At 43.1% G+C, this 25514-nt stretch overlaps 1 protein-coding gene across 2 annotated transcripts in view; it reads right to left on the reverse strand.

Moving 5' to 3' along the window:
- The window catches only part of MOK (MOK protein kinase), a 401862-nt gene extending 377231 nt beyond the window's left edge, over positions 1-24631 (reverse strand). Inside the window, exon 1 of one of the 2 annotated variants that reach the window (XM_069208354.1) lies at positions 24497-24631. In XM_069208354.1, coding sequence (XP_069064455.1) covers positions 24497-24506 — 10 coding nt within the window. In that variant the 5' untranslated portion in view covers positions 24507-24631. The remainder of the gene's footprint in view (positions 1-24496) is intronic. The other variant, XM_069208353.1, reaches the window with a different exon arrangement.
- Positions 24632-25514: the final 883 nt, after the last annotated feature.

Genomic DNA, 25514 nt, shown 5'->3' on the forward strand with positions numbered 1-25514 from the left:
CCAGGTGGGTAAACTTCATTTAGGAGTTTGCTTACTGAGTCCATGGGCCAAGTGTGCACTGGGCTGGCCTTAGCAGTCGGTCACCCCCTCTTCTGCCAAACACTTGACACATGGTATCCTCCCAGATGAGTAAAGTTCATTTGGGAGTTCACTTACAGAGTTATTGGGCGAAGTGTTCACTGGGCTGGTGTTTGGAGTTAGAAAAACAGGGCCTTCTGGCCTTAGCAGTCAGTCACTTCCTCTACTTCCAAACACTTGACACATGGTATCCTTCCAGGTGAGTAAGGTTAATTTGGGAGTTCACGTACAGAGTTATTGGGCCAAGTGTTCACTGGGCTGGTGTTTGGAGTTAGAAAAACAGGGCCTCCTGGCCTTAGCAGTCAGGTCACACCCTCTACTTCCCAACACTTGACACATGGTATCTTCCCAGGTGGGTAAACTTCATTTAGGAGTTTGCTTACTGAGTCCATGGGCTAAGTGTGCACTGGGCTGGCCTTAGCAGTCGGTCACCCCCTCTTCTGCCAAACACTTGACACATGGTATCCTCCCAGATGAGTAAAGTTCATTTGGGAGTTCACTTACAGAGTTATTGGGCGAAGTGTTCACTGGGCTGGTGTTTGGAGTTAGAAAAACAGGGCCTCCTGGCCTTAGCAGTCAGGTCACACCCTCTACTTCCCAACACTTGCACATGGTATCTTCCCAGGTGGGTAAACTTCATTTGGGAGTTTTCTTACAGAGTTAATGGGCGAAGTGTACACTGGGCTAGGGTTTGGAGTTACTGAAACAGGGCCTCCTGAGAGTTGCAGTGAAGTTACTCTCTCTACTACACACATTTTACAAATGGTATCCTCCCAGGTGAGCACACTTCATGTGGGAGTTCACTTACATATGTATTGGTCCAAGTGCACACTGGGCTGGTGTTTGAAGTTAGAGATACAGGGCCTCCTGGGAGTTGCAGTCAGATCACTCCCTCTACTTCCCAACACTTGATAAAGACCATGAATCCTGGAATGTGTTTTTGGCATTGTGAGATTTACAGGCACCATTTGTACGTTTGATATACAGCATGTGAGGGGCCTAGGTAGCTGTGATGTTGGGTCCAATAATAAACTTTGACAGTGTTAAAACTCAGATACTCTGAGTACTGAATGTTGGTGAGGTATATCAATAAGACAATGGCAAAAGCTAAGCTGTGAGGATGCACAACATTGTAGGTTAGTGACATTTTTTGTGTTGCAACTTACCAGACTCCAATCCTCCAAGTATTCCTGTCAAGCCCTCAGGATGCACAATGGCCAAAACCTTCTCCTCCCATGAAAAGAGGCTTAATGGGGTCCTGGGAGGGCAACCACCTGTCTTCTTGGCCTCCAGCTGCTGTCTGGAGACCAGGGAACAGACTTTGCTCCTGAGGTTGTTTCACCTCTTCCTAAGGTCCTCCTTTGAGGGCAGGGTGGTGCCACAGAATTCACTCTGTTGCCTATCTTGTCCCACATTTCCATTTTCCTACTGAGACAAGTGTACTGGACTTGGGCTCCAAACAAGTGTGGCTCTACTCTTGTGATTTCATCCACCATGACTGTCAACTCATCTTCAGAAAAACTGGGATTTTTGGAATGTGACATGTTGGACAAAAAAGTGGGTGGCAAGGACGTACTTAACAAGGTAAGTACGATACAGAGTGAATGGACAAAAGTGTGTGCAGGGTGTTCTATGGGATGGTGAAAAAAGGGGTTTCTAATCTATGAAAAAAAAAGTTTAATGGTGGTCGTGGTTCTTTGGCTCCCTGTGGAAATGCAAAGGATTGTGGTCTGTGAAGGGGTGAGTTTTATAGTGTGATTTGCAGGTCTGTCCACTGGACCAATGTATGTCAGCTGTGTTGTTTTTGAATTAATCCAAAGTGCATTTGTTTGTTACTTTTCTGGACGTGTACCGCGGTGGTCAACCATCATTGGCTAACAGCCGCGAGGAGACCGCCACGGCGACTGTGTGTTTGTAATAGCCTCAGTGGTTGGCTGCGGCGCTAATGGTGCTGGATGTCAGACCGCCTAGATACAAGCCACAGCCCCGCTGGTGATCTGCTTTCTTTGTTTGCCCGGTGGCAGTCCTGCCTGTTTGCATCATAATACCGCAATCTGGGGACTGCACGCGCAGCGGTCTGGGGACCGCACATGCAGCAGTCTTTTTGGGACAGACAACATGGCGATCGGGCGGTCTAACCGCCAAAGTTGTAATCAGGCCCTTAGTCTTTCTTCAGGAGGCCAAAATCCTTCAGTAGGGCAAGGCAGCCTTAGCTATCTGAGGAAATCCTTACAAAGTCAGATAGGTTTGGATGAGGTACCACTGAAGCTATTGGTTTTGGTGGGAATCTCGAAGCAGGAGAAATTCAAATTTCACAGCCAAGGAAGTCCTCTCACAGGTCTGATTTTATAGCATTTTCTCCCAGTCAAGATTTTTACCTTCGGACTTGCGGCCTGATTATGATGTGACACAAAACTGAATGTGGATTGAAATTGTATAATTCTAAGTGACTTCAAAGCTTCCTGGATTGACGAGCCTTTAGAAGTTCACATTGATTTTAACCCCGTCTTGTATATAACACTACCACTTTTTTTTTCACAATATTCACTTTCACTGTGTTTCAATATTTATGAGCACCTATAGTTGTAAATAACTCTAGATTTGTTTTTAATAATGTGCATTGTATGTTGAAGGCTTTTTTGAAGGAATTGAATAAGTTAATAAAATAAATAAAATATCTAAAATTAATTGATCAAAGATTGGATGAACTTAATTGTTTATAGTCAATTTACAGCGGAAGTTTAGGATTACTTCCCCCTTGGAGTGACCATATAGTATTATTTCTTTTCTCATCTGATTACGATGTTGGCAGACAGGGTTACTCTGACACAAACATGACGAGGATTCCATGTGCCATATTACAATCTCCATAGGATATAATGGGATTGTAATACAGCAGACAGGATATCCGTCACTTCTGGGACGGAGTAACCCATCCGCCAACATTGAAATCAGGCCCTTAGTCTTTCTTCAGGAGGCCAAAATCCTTCAGTAGGGCAAGGCAGCCTTAGCTATCTGAGGAAATCCTTACAAAGTCAGATAGGTTTGGATGAGGTACCACTGAAGCTATTGGTTTTGGTGGGAATCTCGAAGCAGGAGAAATTCAAATTTCACAGCCAAGGAAGTCCTCTCACAGGTCTGATTTTATAGCATTTTCTCCCAGTCAAGATTTTTACCTTCGGACTTGCGGCCTGATTATGATGTGACACAAAACTGAATGTGGATTGAAATTGTATAATTCTAAGGGACTTCAAAGCTTCCTGGATTGACGAGCCTTTAGAAGTTCACATTGATTTTAACCCCGTCTTGTATATAACACTACCACTTTTTTTTTCACAATATTCACTTTCACTGTGTTTCAATATTTATGAGCACCTATAGCTGTAAATAACTCTAGACTTGTTTTTAATAATGTGCATTGTATGTTGAAGGCTTTTTTGAAGGAATTGAATAAGTTAATAAAATAAATAAAATATCTAAAATGAATTGATCAAAGATTGGATGAACTTAATTGTTTATAGTCAATTTACAGCGGAAGTTTAGGATTACTTCCCCCTTGGAGTGACCATATAGTATTATTTCTTTTCTCATCTGATTACGATGTTGGCAGACAGGGTTACTCTGACACAAACATGACGAGGATTCCATGTGCCATATTACAATCTCCATAGGATATAATGGGATTGTAATACAGCAGACAGGATATCCGTCACTTCTGGGACGGAGTAACCCATCCGCCAACATTGAAATCAGGCCCTTAGTCTCTTTTTGGAGCTCAGAATCCTTCAGTGGCTGTATCCAATGATGAGTTCAACAAGGCTGAATACTTTCTCATCTGTTTTCTTAGCCCGGTGAGGTTGCACCTTGGTCGGGCTAGGGTGGTTTATCCGAGACTTCCTGAGGTCTAAAAGCCCACAATATTTCTAAGTCCAAGGTTTTAAGGGGTGCTAGGAAAATTCCAGTTGGACACAGCCAAGGGTCCTGTGTCCATGGGAATAGCACCTGGGGGTCAAGACTAACTGTAGCAGAGGCCACCAACACGGTCCGGGTCACATTCAGTTGGCAGTGGTCAGCCTGGAACCTCAGGAAAAAGGCCTGCTGTTGCTTTTTTTGCCATGTAGCCACACAGGTCAGTCGCCTGACCCTTGGAGTCCACTTCTTTGTCGTGGGTACAAGGGTGAGCAGGTCCAGTCCTTCAGTGCTCCTGTCAGGTCACAAACTGTCCTCTTCCATTCTTGTGCAGGTCCAGAAAAGGTTCTGAAGGGGGGCCTTGAGGTGTCGCATTTATACCTAGCAACTAACTAGTGGACAGGGGCCATTCCTGGCTCCTCACTAACAAATGGGGTCAAAGTTCCAAGGGTTTACCCTACATACTTTTGTCTATGTTCCTGTATACCCTACTGCAAACAATCCCACAGTGCCTCTCCCTTCTTAAATCCAAGATGGGGGAAACCTTTCAGTCCTTGTGCAGAGCCTGTGTGCCCAACCAGATGTGTGGCCAGGGTAATAAGCAGTCTTCTCCTCTGTGGTCTGGTGCTTGCCTGGTTGAGAGGACAAATGCTGGGGCCTTTCTAGGTGCCATCAAACGTTGCTTGTGAAGGGGAGACCACTCTGATGTAATCAAATATGTGGGTACACCCCATCTGGACTGGTCTTGCTGCCAGAGAAAGAGAAACCACCTCCACACACCCACGTTTTTTGTCCCAGCTCTGGAAGCTTTTTTCACAGCTTATCAGGACTAATCATCCACTAAGCTACTGCTGGAGAGATAATGCAGATTAGCCTCTAGGAGCTTCAAGCAGGGAAAAGTTAATTTTCCAAAAGCTACACTTCCTTAATATTTATTAGAAATTCAACTTCACCATTAAGAGGATTTTTTAATACAATGTTTTAAAGCATTGTTTAATCATATTTCTAGCGACCCCCAATTTAGAGATAGTAGAAATAATATTTAATTCTGCTTCCAATTGTTTCCTATGCACCAGTCAGAGCCTTCTTACAGTAAAAATGGCTTTTGGGTGGCAGTCACTGTAGGGTCATGTTTCATTAAATGTTTTACATGTCCTGCTTTTGAATAACATGCACCCTGTCTTGTGGGCTGAAGGGTCCACGTAGGACAGGTATTTTGATAGGACGCATTGCAGATTTTACAGTGCAGCAGGCAGACAACACAGGGTAGTCCTGAAGTCATGTTTGCCCTGCCACTGTAGAATATGGTGTAACAGTTGCCGGCATCCACAAGTGGAATTTAAATGTCTAGATCCGGGGTGCACTTTCTACACCATGTGGTGCCTATGCATACATACATATTAGGGAATTATAGGCAAGTTACATTTATCTTTGGATCTAATTTTTCAGGAGCCAACCATGAACTCTTCACAATAATGGAGCAGTATAATGAGGAAATACCAGAAATTCCAGCCATTGGTTAATGTGTCACTTTTACAGAATAGCATGCAAACCATTTGCGATAAAGATGTCACAATCTGCAAACAGCTCAAAATTGAGAAAAAATAATATAATTAAGGAGGCACATTATGGACATTTCTGCTGGAAATAAAGTATGTGGTCAGCTGCATACCAAACAAAATGAAAGTGGCCACAAAGACACAGATCCTATAAAGTGTTAAAATCTTATGTATGTTTTTATAGCAGGATGCCCTCTAGAATGGAAAACCAAAATAAGGTTGTCATATTAAATGTATAAAGAAGTGGATATGACCTAACTCAAGAAGTGCTACCTGTGTTTTGTGACTGTAGAATTTAATTGTGAACAGATGTTTTCGTAAAGAAGAATTTGGTAAAAAAAAAAAAATTAAAAAAAAAAAAAAAAAAAATGAATTAATTAATTTTAAAAAAAAGTCACTATCACCCTAGAAAACCAAAGAGAACTAGAAGACCTCATTGAGAAAGTATGAGAAATGTTGTTCTTCAGACAAACCTGGAAACATTAATCTGGCAGAATTCAGACCAGAAAGGCAACTTGTGTCTATAACTGATCTCACTGTAAGTCTTAAGCTTGAATAACAGCCATGCAAAAGGAAAAGTGTGGCATGCTGATGGTGAGCATCTTAAAGCGACTGGAATTCTTCAGTCACCTTAATTCCAAAGCCCTCTGGTGCTGTTCTATCGAAGGAGAAAGTGAGTGTTTTACAACCTATTATTTTCCTCTGCTGTAAGCTCCGATAACATAAGCTTGGTTAGTCCATGCTGGACAAAGAATGCAAAAACATGAAATGGGGCATTAAGAATCAACAAAACTATCTACTGTGTAGACACTGCAAGCTGCACACAGATCACACATTGCTCTTGCATCATAAGTGCTGTAATCCTACTGTCCTACTGTCCTGTGATGGATCCTTCCCCTTCAACATTTGATATTACAAACATGCCCAAAGGATGGCTGCTTGTAAAGCAATGTGGGCTTCTTCTCTTGATGATCTACCTTGCTCTAATCTGGCAACATGAGCCTACGGAGAAATATTTAATCAGATAACATTTAAAGGTGTGGTTTGGCTGGAGGCAGCAGCAGTATTCACAGACAGAGAAACCCCAGTTTGGGAGAAGAAGAATCGTTTGCCACATTCGCTGTGCGCCTCTCATGGAAATGTGCGTCAAAGCAACAAGACATGCGATGAATGTCAAAAGCAATGTTGTATAAACTGTGGGTAGTGGGCCTGAACAAGTCAGAGAGGTGCTAGGGCAGTCACAGCGGGGTTGGGGTGAGCTGGAATAATCAATGTATACCAGATCAGCTCAAAGTCCTGAGGCAGAAGATAATGGTAAGGAACAGTGGAGCAAATAGACAGGTGGTCATGATAAAGCTCATCCAATAAAGATGACAGGAAAGTGAAGGTCAACTGAGTCATTACCTGAGAGAGCCAGAGGGTGATTCCCTGCAGAGGGTTAATAAGTGAGAACACTCAATAGTTCTGGGAGTAGCCACAGATGAGCCTCCAATGGAATGAATGGAAAAAGAGGTGAAGGGAGAAGGAGAAACCCACAGGTAGTGTAAACAGTCCTTATGGCAGAAACAAGATGGGCTAGTGACTAGCAAATTCACATAATATGTCTTTGATCCCACAGGAGGTGAATGAGGAGACCTGGAGTGGACTTACTAAGACCATATATGACAGGTTGTCCTGTTAGCCAGAGATAGTGCAAATGTAAATTGCCCAGAATACACCAGATCAAACAGGAAGAATACAAAAGTATTCTAAAATGTAAAAAACTCTAATACTTTTTCATCTGAGGTCTCACCCTACCAGAAGTGATGTTCTGTGGTTGTTCTTCCCAGTAAACATGAAATCAATGGAAGGGAATATCTTCCTCACAACTGGAACAGAATGTGCATTCAGTGAGGTGTCTGGTTCTGATAAAATTTAATACAGAAGGTTTTTGTAATGAAACCAGTAGTTCATTATAGCAAGCATCACTGTTAAGGTAAAAAAAGAAGTCTGAATCAGAGGCACATGATTTATTTTTAAAATTCTAGTGTTAAGAAGTCTGAATCAGAGGCACATGATTTATTTTTAAAATTCTAGTGTTTACTTCTACATTCTTCTCAAGAGGGAGGATTGGTAGGCTAGGTATACAGCTTTGGCAACCGAAAATAATGTATTTTCTGACAAATGCATTGGGTCGGGATGCAGGGAAATTAATATTTGCTTTTAGATTTTTTATGATTTTGTTACAAGTAGCCATTGACCTTTCAGTTTTGAATAAAGTCACTCTATTTTCACACAAGATTGACTAGATATTTTACCCAGTCTTTCAAAGGTTTAATTGTTTACCATCCACACAGGATAGGTCCTTTGAAAGAACAATGTGGAACCATGGACACTGTGGTTCAACAAGAAACCCTGATATATAGTGTGTCCCAAAAAGAGATAATGTGGATGACAGTTAGAGGCACTATTTTTCCCAATGTGTGCTATTGAGGTACCAAGCGAAAACGGCTATGTCTCCTGTTGGGAACCATGAGAATCAAAGCAAGAGCGATTGAGAGTTCTTGTAAGAGCCTTTGGGCATTTCAGACAAAGCCACTGAGGGTCCCAATTAGAGACATTGAGAGTTCCAAATAACAGTCGCTGCAGGCCCCGTTGGAAGTAACTGTGGATCCTAGAAGATGCAGTTGTGTGTTTGTTAGACCTGGCAGCTTTTTGGCATGTCTCCCCTGTCTTTTTGCCTTCTGACCTTTTTTTATGGTGTACTGGGCTTTTTTTTGCTGGTTTATTGTCTCTGCGCACTTTACCACTGCTAGTCAGTGCTAAAGTGCAAGGGCTCCCTATAGAAATTGTATTGTTGATTGGTTTATCCATGTTTGGCATATTTGATTTACTGGTAAGTCCCTAGTAAAGTGCACTAGAGGTGACCAGGGCCTGTAAATCAAATGCTACTTATGGGCCTGTAGCACTGCTTGTGCCACCCAATTGGTAGCCCTGTAAACATGGCTCAGTCCTGCCTCTGCAGTGCCTGTGTGTGCAGTTTTAAACTGCCAATTCAACTTGGTGAGTGTACCCACTTGCCAGGCCTAAACCTTCCCTTTTACTACATGTAGCTCCATAGGGGGCACCGTGTATGTTAAAGGTAGGGCATGCACTTATGTGTGTTACATGTCCTAACAGTGAAATACTGCTAAATTTGGTTTACACTGTGCAATGCCTATCTCTCTCATAGGCTAACATGGGGGCTGCATTTAAATATTATTAAAGTGCAGATTCCCCTTGAGAGTAGATAGAAATGTGGAGTTCTGGGTCTCTGAACTCACAATTTAAAAATATATCTTTTGGTGAGAGTAGTTTTCAAATTGTGTTTTTGAAATTCCACTTTTACAAAGTAGGCATTTTCTTGCTTAAACCATTCTGTGACTGTGCCTGTTTGTGGATTCCCCATCTGGGTCAGTTTGACAATTGGGCTGTTTGCACCTCTCTCTTCAATCTGGGGGTCACAACCCCCCGGGGGGCTGTGGAGACATGGGCAGGGGGTCGAGCATTCCCCCAGCCTCACTTCTCCCAACATTAAAATGCCTCAGCTGAACTTTGATTAACTGAGTTTCCTGTGCTGGGAAATAAAGCTACAGACAGCTAAAAACGCTTTCATGCTAGGGTGTCTGCTTCCTGAATGAAATGCAAACATAGCTACGAGTTGCTCTGCAACTGTAAAGGATGCTTGCTAGCTTGTTCTTGGCTTTAAATGATCCAGTCACCCAAAGCGTTATGACAAACATGTGTTCTTTAGGAGTAGTAGTGCAGAGTTAACAACTGTACTGTGAAGTGTGCGATTTTAATTGTAATGTTATTTACATAGCGCTTACTTCACCTGGAGGTGTTGAAGGGACAGCTATTAAATATGGCATTACATATGCTCTGATATTACTTAAATCTACATTGTGAAAGCATCCTTTTATCTTAAACCATTTGTAGTGGCCTATCTTACACTGTGTGTAATGAAAGTATAAAATAATGCCCCACATATTCAAGTGCTTTCTGTCACAGTCTGTGACCTTGTGGCACTAAAAATACACAAGTCACTCTTCTCCACTGAACCAACCAAGATTTAATTATTTTGCTTTTCCTTTATACACAGACCTCTTCAGTGCACTAACTAATAGAGGTTTCAGAATGCACTACAGTGCATTGCCCACTGAGAAACAACTTTCTTTTATTTTGTTTTCATTTAAGCTGCTGTTATTTTATATGTATCTACCTGATGGTGAAAAACTTAAATAAAAAAATAAATAAATAAAAAACTTACAGAATATTTTGGGAATTATTTATGAGAGGCTTGTACTGCCAGAGCATCACTAATTTGACGCTCCGGCAGCACAAGCCTCTCATTTATACCTATGAGGCGACGCACAGCCACCCTCCATGGCCTCATAGATATGGAGTAAGGCAAAGCACGCAAGCCACTGTGTTGCCTTACTTTGGGTCAAGGAAGCATTCCATGGGCATTGTGGTGGGTATTCCCACGCAACACCCATGGATTTTGATGCAGCCCTAGATTTACAAAATCACGTAAACTGAAGCAGTGCCAAAATCGTACGCTTCCCCATAGAAGGCATAATGAGGAAAAATGTTTTAATTTCTCCTTGATTTTCCTCTTTACTTGGGTGTCACATTCTGCCTCACATATAGAAAGAGGAAAATGCCTCTCAGGATTGTTTTTGTGCAGGAAGGTGCCCCTTCCTGCACAAAAACAATCCTGCCATCATTGACGCTAGGCAGCAATTTGTGCACCAGCACAGGGGGAAAGGACAGGAAGGCACTGTATTTCATAAATACGGTCCATTTCTGCCCTTTTATATTGCTGTAGGGCAGTGCCAGAAGACTTGCACCACTGCCCTTCACCAATTCCTCATATATTCGGACCTTAGTTTTCAGCCACATCTTTGACCACACCCCCCACACTACTGAACTTTGGTTTGCTAAACACTGTTTAATATTATTTCCTCAGAGTAAAAATGATTTGCTGTGGAAATTGGAAACATTTATGATTGTCAATGAGGAGTACCAGGTTCTAGAAATATTTGTCAGAGGGGGGTCCTTACACCTTAAAACATTTTGAGAGGGGGTCCCAGCATCAACATGTTTGAAGACCTCTGCTCTAGACAGTGACACAAAGGGGGCTGGGGTGTAGCCTGTATATCCTGATGAGCCATCTGAGCTAGAGGGGAGGGAGGAGTGTTCACTTATACCTGAAAGGACTGTGCCTGCCCTCACACAATGCAGACTCCAATCCCCTGGTGTGTGTGTGTGCCTGGTGCCTGGCCTGAACAAGGAAGGATCTTGAAAACACTTGAGACTTTGCTTTGAAGTTTGCCAACTTCAAAGGCAGAAAGGGGTATAAGTAGTGGACCCCAAAACCCCAGACTTTTAGAATCTTTCTGGAATCAAGAAGAACCTCTGCCAAGGAGAAGAGCTGGAGGAGGAGTAATGTCCCTTTGCTGTGTTGCTTTGCTGGATTGGCCTGCAGATGCTGCTTCTGCCTTATAAGAGGGCAAAGGGTGAAATGTGCTGTGTATCCTGCTTGAGAAAGTTCTCCAAGGGCTTGGAGTAGAGCTTACTTCCTGTTGGAAGTCTCAGGGACACCAAAGACTTCAGTTTCCTCGACCTGCAACACTGGGAACTGTGTGTTCTGTGCCGTATGAAAAGAAAAATCACTGTGACACTGTCAAAGAAGCCACTGGCCTGCACCGTGACCTGCGACGCTACAAGGAGCTGCACTTCCCCCCCTCCGCACTGGACCCTGGTCTCAACGACGTGGTCATTGGACGACTTCATTGAGCCGCTGCTTGCACCGCGACCTGTGGGCCCCGCACTCCGGCATCGTCTGCTCACACCGTAGCCTAGGAAACCCTGACAACGTCGCTCCTGCTGACACTGGCACCGCTGCCTGCACCGTGACCTGTGGACACCGCTCGTGAGGTACTCAAAGCACCGCACGGCAGCCCTGGTCACCGACGCCAGCACCATCAACTCCAGTGTCGTCACCAGGAATCCCTGCCTGCGCCGTGGCCTGTGGACACCACTCGTGAGCGTCACGAAGCACCGCCCCGTACTGCCGGCTTGGGCCTACAGACAACAGCGCTTCATCAATGACAACAACGCTGCCTGCACTGCGACCTGGTGACACTGCACGTCGCACCGCCCCCGCTTCACACAACCCTGGTCTCAACGAAGCCGCTGGACGCCATCACCGAGCCGCTGCTTGCTGACCTGTGAGCACCACGCGTAGCATCATCCCGCTTCGCACCGCAGCCCCGACGCCATCCACGCCAGCGCTCCTGACTTCATCAGCCCAGAGTTCGATTCACAACGCGTGCGACTTCAAGGGTCCGACGATTTCCACACTGACTCTGGAACCGACACCGCAACGCCAAGGATGCTGCTCTCCAGACCTCACCAAGAGGATTGCCACGACCTGCAATTCCAAAGGTACTGTATGCAGGTCTTCCCGACACCATAACTGGCCTGCGATGCCGCGGCCTGACTGAACTGTTGGTTTTGTTGATCACAATGCTGTGATAGCCCCAGGTGGAGCTACCGACTTCAAGGATCTGTATTTTTTATGTAAATATTGCAGAATTCATATCTTTATTACTGCATGTTGGAATTGTCTTGCTTTGGTCTTGTTTTGGATAGATAAATATTGGCTATTTTTCTAAAACTGGTGTGGTGCCCTTTTGTAGTGTTTTCACTGTGATACTGTGTTATGTGCAAATGCTTTACACATTGCTTCTGAGATAAGCCTGGCTTCTTGTGCCAAGCTACCAAGGGGGTGAGCAGGGGTTATCTGAGCAGGTACCACCCTTATCCTGACTAGAGTGAGGGTCCCTACTTGGACAGGGTGAAAACCGACTGCCAACTAGAGACCACATTTCTAACAGTGTTCCAAAGGAAGTCGTAATGGATTCCAAAAGAAAACTGCCATGGGTCCCAAAGGAAGCCGCTTTGGGTCCAATGGGAAGGCTCGTTGGGTCCCTTATGAAACCTTTGTGGGTCCCATAAGAAGCTATAATGGGTCCAAAACGAAGCAACATGTATCACAAGAGGAAGCAATGTATATCCCAAAGGGAGCTGGGGTCCCAAAGGAAGCTGCTGTTGTTTCTGTGAGGGTCATGAACATAAGTATTGCGGGTCACAGAGATGGACATGGTAGGTCCCAAAGAGAAAACACATTTTTTGTTTCTTTTTTCTAAAAATGGTTTTGCATATCACTTCTTTCAAACATTCCTAATTGCGATTAAACACTTTGGGGAGTTCAATGATGGATGTCTTGTGAGATACTTGGGCCATATGCATTATATCTTCCATTGTATGTGGTGCTATTATATTTAGCTTTCCTTGTTCCTTCTACCCTTTAATGGCAACATATTTTTCAATAAAATAAACCCTGATCACTGGTTGCCTGTCCTTGAAATGCAATATTAGAAAATAATCTAGTACCACCGTAAGCGAATGTCATTTGTCTTTTAAATTTCCTCTTGAAATACCACATGTTTTAGTGAATCCTAGTTTGTTTTAATGGGATAAAGGGAGTTAGCTTAGCCTTTGGCTTGCAGACTCATGCCCCCATCCCCTAGTGACTTTTAACCTTCTTAGCTTGCTCCGTCTTAGACCATTTATTTAATTAATTCTTCTAAGATGGATGCCTTGTTTATAGTTAGGCTATATTGTTTAGATTTATGTTATCACAGTGTCACCGCGCTAAGGAGTCAACTCATGCGACAAAGACAAACTGTAGGTGCTCACATTAGAAATTACTGTCCCAAGCATGCTGTGTTATCTATTGTTTTCGAACAACCTACGTCAGGGGCCCAACTTGACCTGTATAAATACATCACACTTTAGACAGATAATCAGAGGGATTCCGACCAGATACCATTGCTGCTATCGATGCTGCATGTCGCCTTGACGCTGACCCGGACTTCATGTTCCTTCGGAATCTGAGCACGAGACCTCATTCCAAGGTAACAGGGGTTGGGGGCTCCTTCCAGGGAGATGGCATTGGCAGATTAGGTTTAACATACCAAGCTCTCCTCTAGGTAGAAGGTCGGGCCTCTTATGATAGGGTATTAGGACATATCACACACTCTGTGTCTTTGCATGCTATTGCAAGATGGTGGGGGTGTTTATAATCATGACCCGTGTCTTTACAATTCTATTTCTTGCACTGTTCATTATCCTAATCATTGCAGCCCATGTGATATACTGCAGATTGCAGATTGTATTAAATAACAAATATTGAAACATTACTGCATCTTCGTTATTGACTGTGTTTGGTTGAGACATGATATATCTGTGAGAAAGGGGTAATCTCCGTTTAACCGCAACACTCCCTGAGATGTCATACTTCTGAGTCCATGCGTAAAGGCTGCCACAAATCACCTTTAACTGTTTGGGTTTTTGGTGAGGTACTGCTAGTAAGCCGGAGGGGTTGGGACTACAGTTGCGACTTGTTGTAGGATAGGCATAGTCGCCTACAAATTAAAGTACTGTCATCCTTGAATCAGTAGTCTTGCCCACAGCAAGAGTCCAAACTACGACAATGTATTTTCATATGTTACCTTTAAATATCAAAACGTGAAGACACTTACAAACTATCAATACTCTAATTCTATTAAGTCAACTTTGGAAGTAAGTTCTGTGGCCTACTATCGCCAATATTTTTTATGCATTTAAATTGGGACTTTGCTTATTCTTAGATAGTAGTAGACTGGACCCTGGTCCACTGACGTCCTACTTTTTCTTTGCAGACTTACCTAATTCTTCAATTCATTACTACCCTTTATGTTTGATTAAACTGACAACGTAAACCACAAATTCATGTTTTAAATCTATATTTAAGATAATCATAGTTTCATCCATAACAACAGATTTTGCGCTGTACCTTCATAAATGTTTTTGCTGAATGAGATCTCAACACTTTTAATGCAATGCTGCTTACTTGCCTCTTAGATCTTTGGTCTCACATAATGGCATTGCGAAATTAGGAACAATTGTTACACTCTCAACTTCTTTGTCCCCAATCTAGTTAGAAATATTATGGTTTATCTCCCTGCACCACTGTAATCCACTCCATCAGTATTTAATTATTTTTGTCATATATGGAAGGTTCTGATATTGTGCACTACTATCAATACAGTCATTACTTTTGTTACTTTTCCTGAACTGAAAAACTCTGGGGTATTGCAATATTATAAAGCATCAAACTGATATTTTAAGTATAATTTGAAAAACTGAAGTATCTTATTGTGCAACATCATCCCGGCCACAACAAATAAAAATACCTTTCAGCCTCTAAAGCAAACTTATCAACACAAATTCTAAAGAAACCCACTCAACTCTTCAACTGTAGGCCAGTCACCAGCCTTTCTTAACTACGTAAAGTAACCAAAAAATATGTTGCAGACCAAATTTCTGCATACACCACAAAAACAGATAATTTGTCTCTTCCCAATGAGAGTTCTGTAAAGGCTGTCACACTTAAAGAGAAACAATTAAAATACTGTATGACATTCATGGCATGCTGGACAACATAGAAACCAATCCCTTACCCTTGTATATTTATTAACCCCCAGGGTGCCCGGTACGAGCTGGTCTCGGCCACGGTTGCCGTGTGCAGAGGACGAGACCAGCTCGTCCTGCACCCAGCCCACCCCTCTCCCATGGGAAGGGATGGAAGAGGAAATCACTGCCCCCACCCCCCCAGTGACTTCTGATGACTTGAGCGTGCAATCGCGCGCTGACCTCATCAGAGGTCGCCTCCCATTGCGCTGGAAGCTTGGGTTCCAGCGCAATCGGAAGAGAAATGCAAAGCATTTCTCTTTTGATTGGGAGGTGGGGACAGGCAGAGGCATGGCAGGCAAAGGACTTTCCTTTCATGCCTCTGTGAGCATTTCTGCAGCCGGATCGTGAAGCGATTGGGCTGCAGAAATGCCCACTAGACACCGCAGATATTTTTTGTTTTTTTTATATTTATGAATAAGGGGAGCGGCCCCTTGGTCAAGGGTAACTCCCTAGGGGGGCAATTTTTTTAAGGCCTTTTCTGCCCACCCCTCCCCCCCGGGCACATTGGCCTACTATAATTAGGCCGATCTGCCCCCGGGGTGGGGCAGAAACCATTAGACGCCAGGGATTGTTTACTTTTTTTTTTTTTTTTTTTTTTTTAAGAGGAGGGGAGCGACCCCTTAGGCAAGGTTCGCTCCCCTAGGTGGCAATTTATTTTTAGGTCATTTCTGCCCCCCTTGGGGGCATATCGACCTATTTTTATTAGGCCAATCTGCCCCCAAGGGGGGAAGAAACCACTGGACACCAGGGTTTTTTTTTTTGGACAATATCACTAAAGGAGAGCGACCCCTTGGGCAAGGGTCGCTCCCCTGGGGGGCAAATTTATTTTAGTTAATTTCTGCCCCCCTTGGGAGCAGATCAGCATATTTCTATTAGGCCAATCTGCCCCCGGGGGGCAGAAACCACTAAGGCACCAGGGATTGGTGTGTGTGTTGTTTGGGGGAGTGGGGTAGCCCCTTGGGCAAAGGTCGCTCCCCATGGGGCTCATTACTGTTGGCCATTCCTACCCCCCTTGGGGGCAGATCGGCCTATTTTTAGAAGGCCCATCTGCCTCCAAGGGGGGCAGAAAGCCCAGCAGAGACCAGGGAAGATTCTAAAAAAATAAAAATAAAAAAATAAAAAAGGGCGGAGGGTGGGGCCATACCCCCACCCCATATAAATGGGGACAAAGTTGTCTGCCCACCGGTGAGCAGATGGGGCAATTACTCCTGATTCACTCCCTGGGGGGCAGAAAACCTACTAGACGCCAGGGAATTATATATATATATATATATATATATATATATATATATATATATATATATAGTGGGGTGGTGGCTACTATGCCCTCACCCCAACTGAAGGGGGTAACAGCTCCCCCCCACACACTAAAACATCTTATCCCACGGCAAGCAAGAGGTCATTTGATTATTTGGGGTTTTGGTTTTACATTTGGGCAATGAGAGTTTGTCTAACTCTCAAAATCAACCCACTTGGAATGGTGGGGGCTCACTTTTTGGACTTTGGGACCCTGCCCTGGACAAAAATACAAAAATCTACGAAACCTAGACACATCTGAAAAATAAAAATCTGGGTGAGTCTATGGTGGTGTGCTTCACATGCACCCCGCACCATTTTCTTACCCAAAATGCCCTACAAACCATCAACTTTGCTGGAAATCACACATTGTTCCAACATTTTTGTGATGGAAACTTCCGGAATCTGCAGGAATCCACAATATTCCTACCACCCAGCATTGTTGCATCCATACCGATAAAAATTCTGCCCCAGTTGTCAGCCTAAAAATGATTTTTTTTCAAACTGCCCATTTGGACCTGCTTTGGTTCCCCCTCTTCTTCAACATGTTTTTACCACTTCCCTGTCACAGGCACTTGGCCCACCTACACAAGTGAGGTATGAGGGAACGTTGGGTGGTAGGAAATGTGCGCAGGTGAGGTGATTCAACACAGAAATGTGGGAAAAATTTGATTTTTTTACCTAAATTCGAGGTTTGGTGAGGATTCTGGGTAAAAAAACAAGGGTGATCCACTTAAGACACACCTCCCTGGACTCCCTCGGGTGTCTAGTTTTCAGAAATGTTTGGGTTTTAGTAGATGTGTGGCTGCTGAGCCCAGACAAAAAATGCAGGTCACCCCTCCCCCCCGCAAAAACAGGTAGTTTTGTATTTGATCATTTTGATGTGTCCACATAGTGTTTTGGGGCATTTCCTGCTGCGGGCACTAGGCCTACCCACACAAGTGAGGTACCATTGTTATCGGGAGACTTGGGGGAACGATGGGTGGAAGACAATTTGTGGCTCCTCTCAGATTCCAGAACTTTCTATCACCGAAATGAGAGGAAAAAGTGTTTTTTGACCAACGTTTGAGGTTTGCAAAGGATTTGGGATAACTTGGTGAGATCCCAACAAGTCACCCCATCCTGGATTTCCCTAGGTATCTAGTTTTCAAAAATGCACAGGTCTGGTAGGTTTCCCTAGGTGCCGGCTGAGCTAGACACCAAAATCCACAGCTAGGCACTTTCCAAAAAACACGTCAGATTTCAATGTAAAAATGTGATGTGTCCATGTTGCATTTCCTGTCACGGGTATTAGGCGTACCCACGCAAATGAGGCACCATTTTTATCTGGATATTTCGGGGGAACACAGAATAGCAGAACAAGTGTTATTGCCCCTTGTCTTTCTCTAAATTTTTTCCTTCCAAATGTAAGACAGTGTGTAAAAAAGACGTCTATTTGAGAAATGCCCTGTAATTCACACGCTAGAATTGGCACCCCGGAATTCAGAAATGTGAAAATCACCACTGCTTCTCAACACCTTATCTTGTGCCCATTTTAGAAATACAAAGGTTTCCTTAATACCTATTTTTCACTCTTTATATTTCACCAAATGGATTGCTGTATACCCGATATACAATGAAAACCCATTGCAAGGTGTAGCTCCTTTATTTGCTCTGAGTACCTAGGGTTCTTGATGAACCTACAAGCCCAATATATCCCCGCAACCAGAAGTGTCCAGCAGTCATAAGGGTATATTACTTTTAAAAATCTGACATCGCAGGAAAAAGTTACAGAGTAAAACGTGGAGAAAAATGCCTTTTTTCACCTCAATTTCTATATTTTTTTTATTTTAGCTGTTATTTTCTGTAGGAAAACCTTGTAGGGTCTACACAAATGACCCCTTGGTTAATTTAGAAATTTGTCTACGTTTCAGAAATGTTTAGCTTTCTGGGATCCAGCATTGGTTTCACACCCATTTCTGTCACTAACTGAAAGGAGGCTAAAAGCACAAAAAAAATTGTAAAAATGGGGTATGTCCCAGTAAAATGCCAAAATTGTGTTGAAAATTTTGATTTTCTGATTCAAGTCTGCCTCTTCCTGCAAGCTGGGAAGATCGTGATTTTAGCACCACAAACCCTTTGTTGATGCCATTTTCCGGAAAAAAAAAACACAAGCCTACTTCTGCAGCCCTTTTTCCCCATTTAAAAAGAAAAAAACGAAATTTTTGCTGTATTTTGGCTAATTTCTTGGTCTCCTCCAGGGGAACCCACAAACTCTCTGTACCTCTAGAATCCCTAGGATGTTGGGAAAAAAGGACGCAAATTTGGCTTGGTTAGCTTATGTGGACAAAAGGTTTTGAGGTATTAAGCGCAAACTGCCCCAAATAGCCAAAAAAAGGCCTGGCACCTGAGGGCGGACAGGCCTGGCAGCAAAGGGGTTAAGGATCTTAGACACCAAAGATCCACGAATACTTGACTGCATCTTTGAAAACCACTTAAAATTTCAAGGACTGGTCTCAGCTGGTTCAAATCTTTTCTCACCACCTCAAACAACTAGTCAGGATGGGCAACTCATCGTGTAACTAGTCCCTGAATACATGTGTGTTAGAAATGGGGTCTTTGGTTGGCAGTCAGGTTACCCCCTGTACAAGCAAGGACCCTCACTCTAGTCAGGGTAAGTCACACACAATCCAAATTATTCTGTGCCCACCCTCTGGTAGCTTGGCACTGAGCAGTCAGGCTTAACTTAGAAGGCAATGTGTAAAGTATTTGTGCAATAAATCATACAATAATACAATATAGCACCACAAAAATACACCACACAGTGTTTTGAAAAATTTATACTATTTATCTGGATATTTGCAGGTCAAAACGATAAAAGATGCAATAAGAAATTGTAGAGATATCAGTGAAAAGTGATATGAAGTGTCTTAAGTCTTTAAAAAGCAAATAAAGTCTCTTTCAAGCACAAGTACCTGGTTTGGAGTGAAAAATCTCCGCAAAGGGCCACAGAAGAGGAGATGTGTGAAAAATGGTGTGTGCGTCGGTGTCGCCCCTTCACACACTGACGTGCATCGTTATTTTTCATGCGGTGAAGACGTTGCGTCGATTTCTGGTGCACGGACAGGTCTCCTCTGTGTGTCGTGGGGTTTTCAGACGCCCCGGGGTCTGTGCGTAGAATCCTGGGATTGTCGTCCGGCTGCGCGTCGTTCCAGTGGGCTGTGCGTGGAATTTTCTCCCTCACGCCAGGCGCTGCGTCGATTTCCCCTCTGGAATTCGGGTGGCGTTGTCCAGGCAGGCCGTGCGTCGAAGTTCCGGTCGCACCGCAGGCGCCGCGTCGATCTTTTCCTCGCGAAGTCGAGCGGCATCTTTCCAGTCTGGCGTGCGGTGAATTTTTCACCACGGAACAAGCTGTGCGTCTAATTTTTCGCCGCACAAAGAGTCCAGTTGCAAGAGAGAAGTCTTTTTGGTCCTGAGATTTCAGGGAACAGGAGGCAAGCTCTATCCAAGCCCTTGGAGAGCACTTCTGCAGCAAAGCAAGGGAGCAGCAAGACAGCAGGGCAACAGCAAGGTAGCAATCCTTTGTAGAAAGCAGTCAGGTGAGTCCTTTAGGCAGCCAGGCAGTTCTTCTTGTCAGGGTGCAGGTTCTGGTTCAGGTTTCTTCTCCAGGAGGTGTCTGAGGTGGTAGGGCAGAGGCCCTGTTTTATACCCAAATGTGCCTTTGAAGTGGGGGAGACTTCAAAGAGTGGCTTAGAAGTGCACCAGGTCCCCTTTCAGTTCAATCCTGTCTGCCAGGGTCCCAGTAGGGGGTGTGGCAGTCCTTTGTGTCAGAGCAGGCCCTCCCCCCTCCCAGCCCAGGAGGACCCATTCAGAATGCAGATGTATGCAAGTGAGGCTGAGTACCCTGTGTTTGGGGTGTGTCTGAGTGAATGCACAAGGAGCTGTCAACTAAACCCAGCCAGACGTGGATTGTAAGGCACAGAAAGATTTAAGTGCAGAGAAATGCTCAGTTTCTAAAAGTGGCATTTCTAAAATAGTAATATTAAATCCAACTTCACCAGTCAGCAGGATTTTGTATTACCATTCTGGCCATACTAAATATGACCTTTCTACTCCTTTCAGATCAGCAGCTACCACTTCAACAATGTATGAGGGCAGCCCCAATGTTAGCCTATGAACGGAGCAGGCCTCACAGTAATGTAAAAACAAATTTAGGAGTTTTACACTACCAGGACATGTAAACTACACAGGTACATGCCCTGCCTTTTACCCTCACAGCACCCTGCTCTAGGGGTTAACTAGGGCACACATTAGGGGTGATTTAAAAGTAGAAAAAGGGGAGTTTTAGGCTTGGCAAGTACTTTTAAATGCCAAGTCGAAGTGACAGTGAAACTGCACACACAGGCCTTGCAATGGCAGGCCTGAGACAAGGTAAAGGGGCTACTAAAGTGGGTGGCACAACCAGTGCTGCAGGCCCACTAGTAGCATTTAATCTACAGGCCCTGGCAACATATAGTGCACTCTACTATGGACGTACAAGTAAATCAAATAGTCCAATTTGGTGTGATCCAAGGTTACCATGTTTAAAGGGAGAGAGCATATGCACTTTAGCACTGGTTAGCAGTGATAAAGTGCGCAGAGTCTTAAAGCCAGCAAAAACAGTGTCCAATAAGTGGAGGGAGGCAGGCAAAAAGTTAGGGGTGACCACCCTAAGGCTGTCAGGTCCAACAATGTGGTAACCCTGAGTGATACTACAGAAATCTACTTAAAGATGTCAACAGGTCACAAGATCAGTACTCTGAAAAACAAACTAATAAAACTTCACAACTTGTTGCACTCTAATTTTGTGAGACTAAAAAAACTGAAAAAATACATTCATCCTCCTGCACCAGCATCATAATCTATGAAGGTAGGTTGTTCAAATTCAAGACTGCTGGATTCACACCTTTACTAGCACAAGAGGTAAAATCTCTAAACGTTGAGCTCACTCCTCACCTAATTATATCATCTCACATTGACCCTACTGTAAAACCGTCCACAATGGCTAACCATTCACTATAAAAATAAAAAACCTACTTTAATAAATGTATCCAGAAAGGTGCAATTTCCCATATAGAACACTGGAATGGCACCCTGATGGGAACAACTAAACAATCTTTGCAGTATATCAATGCAAAATAAATAAATACATTTCACAACACAATAAAGTGTTTGGTCCTTCTTCCAAGTATAGATGTACTCTAGACTCTAAAAAACCTTTCAAAATTCCCTTGATTTCGTAGGTAAATGCTTTACGTTTGTCCCACCTTGAGGCTGCTTTGTTACCGCCTTGGAGACGGACCCTGTTACATGGATTATTGCACAATTGGCCATATACCTTAGTGTGGTGCACCACTTTTTTCTTTTTCCTCGCCGTTTCGGGCTGTTTGGCCGTATTTTGTTTCTTCTTCTTCCTTGTTTTGGTCATACCGCTGTTTCTTTATGGTGTCTGAGTGCTTTATATGCAAACTCGATCGGAAGAGCGCTTTACATGACTATGTGAAGCTTCATATAGCGCGATCACATACTTCTTTTTTTTTTCAAATAGCACGTTACTCTTGTCTCCCCTCCCACATACCTTGAATGCACAGCGTGAAACTTTTCTCAAAACGGGCACCATGCTTCATTTTTAAGCATGGTGCAGAAAAGTTACTGGGGATGTGTTCTATTCAAGACTGAAGGGTGCAGTACCTTATGTGGCCAAAAGAGGTCCCACTGGGTACCTAGTGACAGCATGTGATACTGCACCCTTTCCCTGCTTTGTGCACATTAGAACAGTAAATGTTGCAGGTTTTTTTCATCCAGCATATTAGAAGTGTAAAAGCGTTAACGTAACCATGTTGTTCCTGCTAACATTTCACATGATATACTTAGGGCCTGATTAGGAGTTTGGCAGACGGTTAGTGCCATGAAAAAGCTGGCAGAGAACAAGGTCGTAATTCGCAGGACAGCACTGCATGCAGAACTATCCTGGTGGATTAGGATCACCGCCGCCGCCAGGATCGAAGATCCTGGCGGTTGCCTGCTGGTCGGACCTCCAGGGATGTTATGTGGCAGTCCAGACTGCCACACTTGCAAGGAGGCCCTTTAATCTTGATTCTCTATGAGTGTTTGCTTTTTCCAGAATGTTGTTACTTATTATTTTCTCGGACAGCATATTACTCTTATCTCCCCTTCCTCATAACCTATTTCCCATTTTCTGGTTCTCCAGCGCTGCAAGGTCATACGAGTGCCAATAGCGCTACGCAAATACAACACTCCACTGCATACAAAAAAACAAAAATTAAAAAAAAATGCAATTTTCAACGCCAAGAGCTCTAACTTTCACAAATGCAAGACTGATTGCATTGCAAATGCTTGCTTAATGTTGCTTTATTACTTGTGTAGCAAACGTGTGAATGTCCACACTTCCCACCATTTCCACAGACTCATCCTGTTGATGTGCGCACTGTTGACAGTATTTTATTGAATACTCCCACATGTATATATTTGGGTCTTTTTTGTATCTTTTAGAAAATTGTGTTCCCTTCTCTGATTTTGTACGATCATCTGTGGGTTTTTTTTACCGCTAAGCACTGAGAAGTCTGGGTACCCGCAGCTTTGACAATTCCAACCATTTGTTTATTTGTTCAAAGCTCCTGCCCTTCGCAACACTTTATTTCAAGGGAAAGAGTTATTTCACTAGTAATATAGTAAAGAAATTCACACCTCAATGTAGATCCAAGTCCACTATTCATGCTATTGACTTATTATAGCCAATATTCTGTCCGTAAATGGTCCTCCAGAGCCTTAAAAGCAAGCCTGAAGAGGGTTACTACAACCAAATAGTGATAGAAAATCACCACAGAGCTTAGCACACACGCCACAAGCATTGTAGAGCAACAAGCTTTTTGAAACCAAGCGACGAATAAGCAAACAGCAAATCACCTCTTCTTCATCAAATCATTAACCTACAACTAAATTAAGAAGACATTACCGGCATTTCAAGATTCAGACTACAACCTGACATCCAAAACACATCTTCACAAGTTGAATCGGGCTTCGGTCTGTGATGGAAAATGTCGAACGTTACCAAGACTGCAGAAAGTACTGCAAAACCACTTACAGGTTCAGACAAAAAACAGATTATAGGCCTCCGATAATAATAGTGATAATGTTATAAAAATGTAAAAGCTTCCGTATCAAGCAAACCATTTTAGCCATAAAAGCAAGTAGTTCTCTCACCAAGGAAAAATCAGTAATGCATTTCCTGAAATTAGCAGGAATTATCACTCAACTATCACTGCAAAATACGGTCAGAAAATACAAAATGCTATCTCCATACATTAAAATTGTTGTCACCAAACAGTAACCATATTTTGCTTTCAGGTAGGTACAAGCTTTTCATTTTATATTAATAACATTTAATTCTCTCAAAGAAAAGTTTGCAATGTAAAACATTTTTTAGTAAATATATGCTTCGTCCCAAAACATCAGCGTGCCATTTTCATCAAGTACATACATGTTGTACCGTCACACACGAACACATACTTACATGCCCATGTATTTTACTATAAATCACACTATGAGAGCAGAGGCTGTGCAGTTGGCTGCTCCCTCTCACTGGCCTGCAGACTCCAGTCTGGCCAACGGTGCCCTGCAATGGCTGCTCCACTCAAAATTGCCATATAGAAGGATGGATATATGAACACTTTAGCATACATCTAATGACTATTTACGAAAAACATTTCCTCTTTTTTTAGGCAGAACTGTTGACATCCCACACATTTTCCTCCTTTGCCCCCTTTCTCAAATTTAGCCCACACTCTAATATAAGACAAATGGCAAACACTTTCCACCTAATGCCAATTTGACAACTCCAAATGTTATATATTATTATCGTTGTCGCCGCAGTCCTAAACGTGGAGATCACAACCTGTAATTAAGCTGGCTTTCTGTGAGCACTTTCAGCGTGGGTATCCCTGTTTCCAGAGTTACTTGTAAATAAGTGAATACTTTTGTACAAAGCTTGTTGTCTGTAGTCCACTTACTGTTCATCATGGGGCAGCGCGGTCTTTGCCCGTAGTCGGGTGAAGTGTTGATCCGACTTCAGCACTGTGCACACCTCATCGTGTCATTGCTTCTGAAAGTATCTTGCCGCCATGTTGTATTCCCGTCTCCATGACAACCGAAACACATGCACGAGCCTCGACTCCGCGGTAACTGTGTGAAATGGAGTGAAAATACTTGCGTAAGAATTATAAGATCGTGCTAACGTAGCTGCCATATTTAATTAACTGCGTAACAGGCACTACTATTGGCGACCTTATTTCTACGTACAAATTATTTATTAAAGATGATTTATTTTTACGAAATAATTATTGACAATTACATTATAGCATTTTCATTAACTAATTTATATTAAACGTAATATATAATTGAAATGTGCATACAATTGGCAAACCGACAAGCTTTTAAAACTAAAATTTAAAGTACATGCTTTTCATCGAACTGTTAGGATAGCTTTAATTTCTGTGACAAACGGGCTTCTGTGATATCGCTTTACTTTACGAAACTTGGAGGTATCTCGCTCTTTCATGGTCGTCCTCGCGTGAGCTCTTTGATTACAGGTCCACCTGTATTGAGTCGACAGGAGAACATTTTGTGATAGGCAGGTTATATAAATGCCACTGCACAATGCTGTCAACTGCATCCAATAGGTAACTCAAAAACCTTATCCTTTTTGTGAAAGAAAATAGACATACATCGGAGTAAATTTCCATTTAATTTATGGTGAAGAAGACAGATATTTAAGCGAGAAAAATCTAACAGGGAGTTTTGTGTGTCTACAGATTCGTGATCCCCACCATTCCCACATCGGGAGTGTTTGTTTGCATGTTTTCTTAGTCATATATTTGTATGTTTCTTATTACACGCAAGTAGCGCTATATGCTACAAAGTACTGCTACGGTTTTGCAATTGAAACATCGTCTTAATTTGTTATGTTATTGCTTTTTATTGCTGGTTTTATGCATGTCTCACGGACATACCACATTAATACTAAAATCA

This window comes from Pleurodeles waltl, chromosome 9, assembly GCF_031143425.1.
Source record: "Pleurodeles waltl isolate 20211129_DDA chromosome 9, aPleWal1.hap1.20221129, whole genome shotgun sequence".
Lineage (NCBI taxonomy): Eukaryota > Metazoa > Chordata > Amphibia > Caudata > Salamandridae > Pleurodeles > Pleurodeles waltl.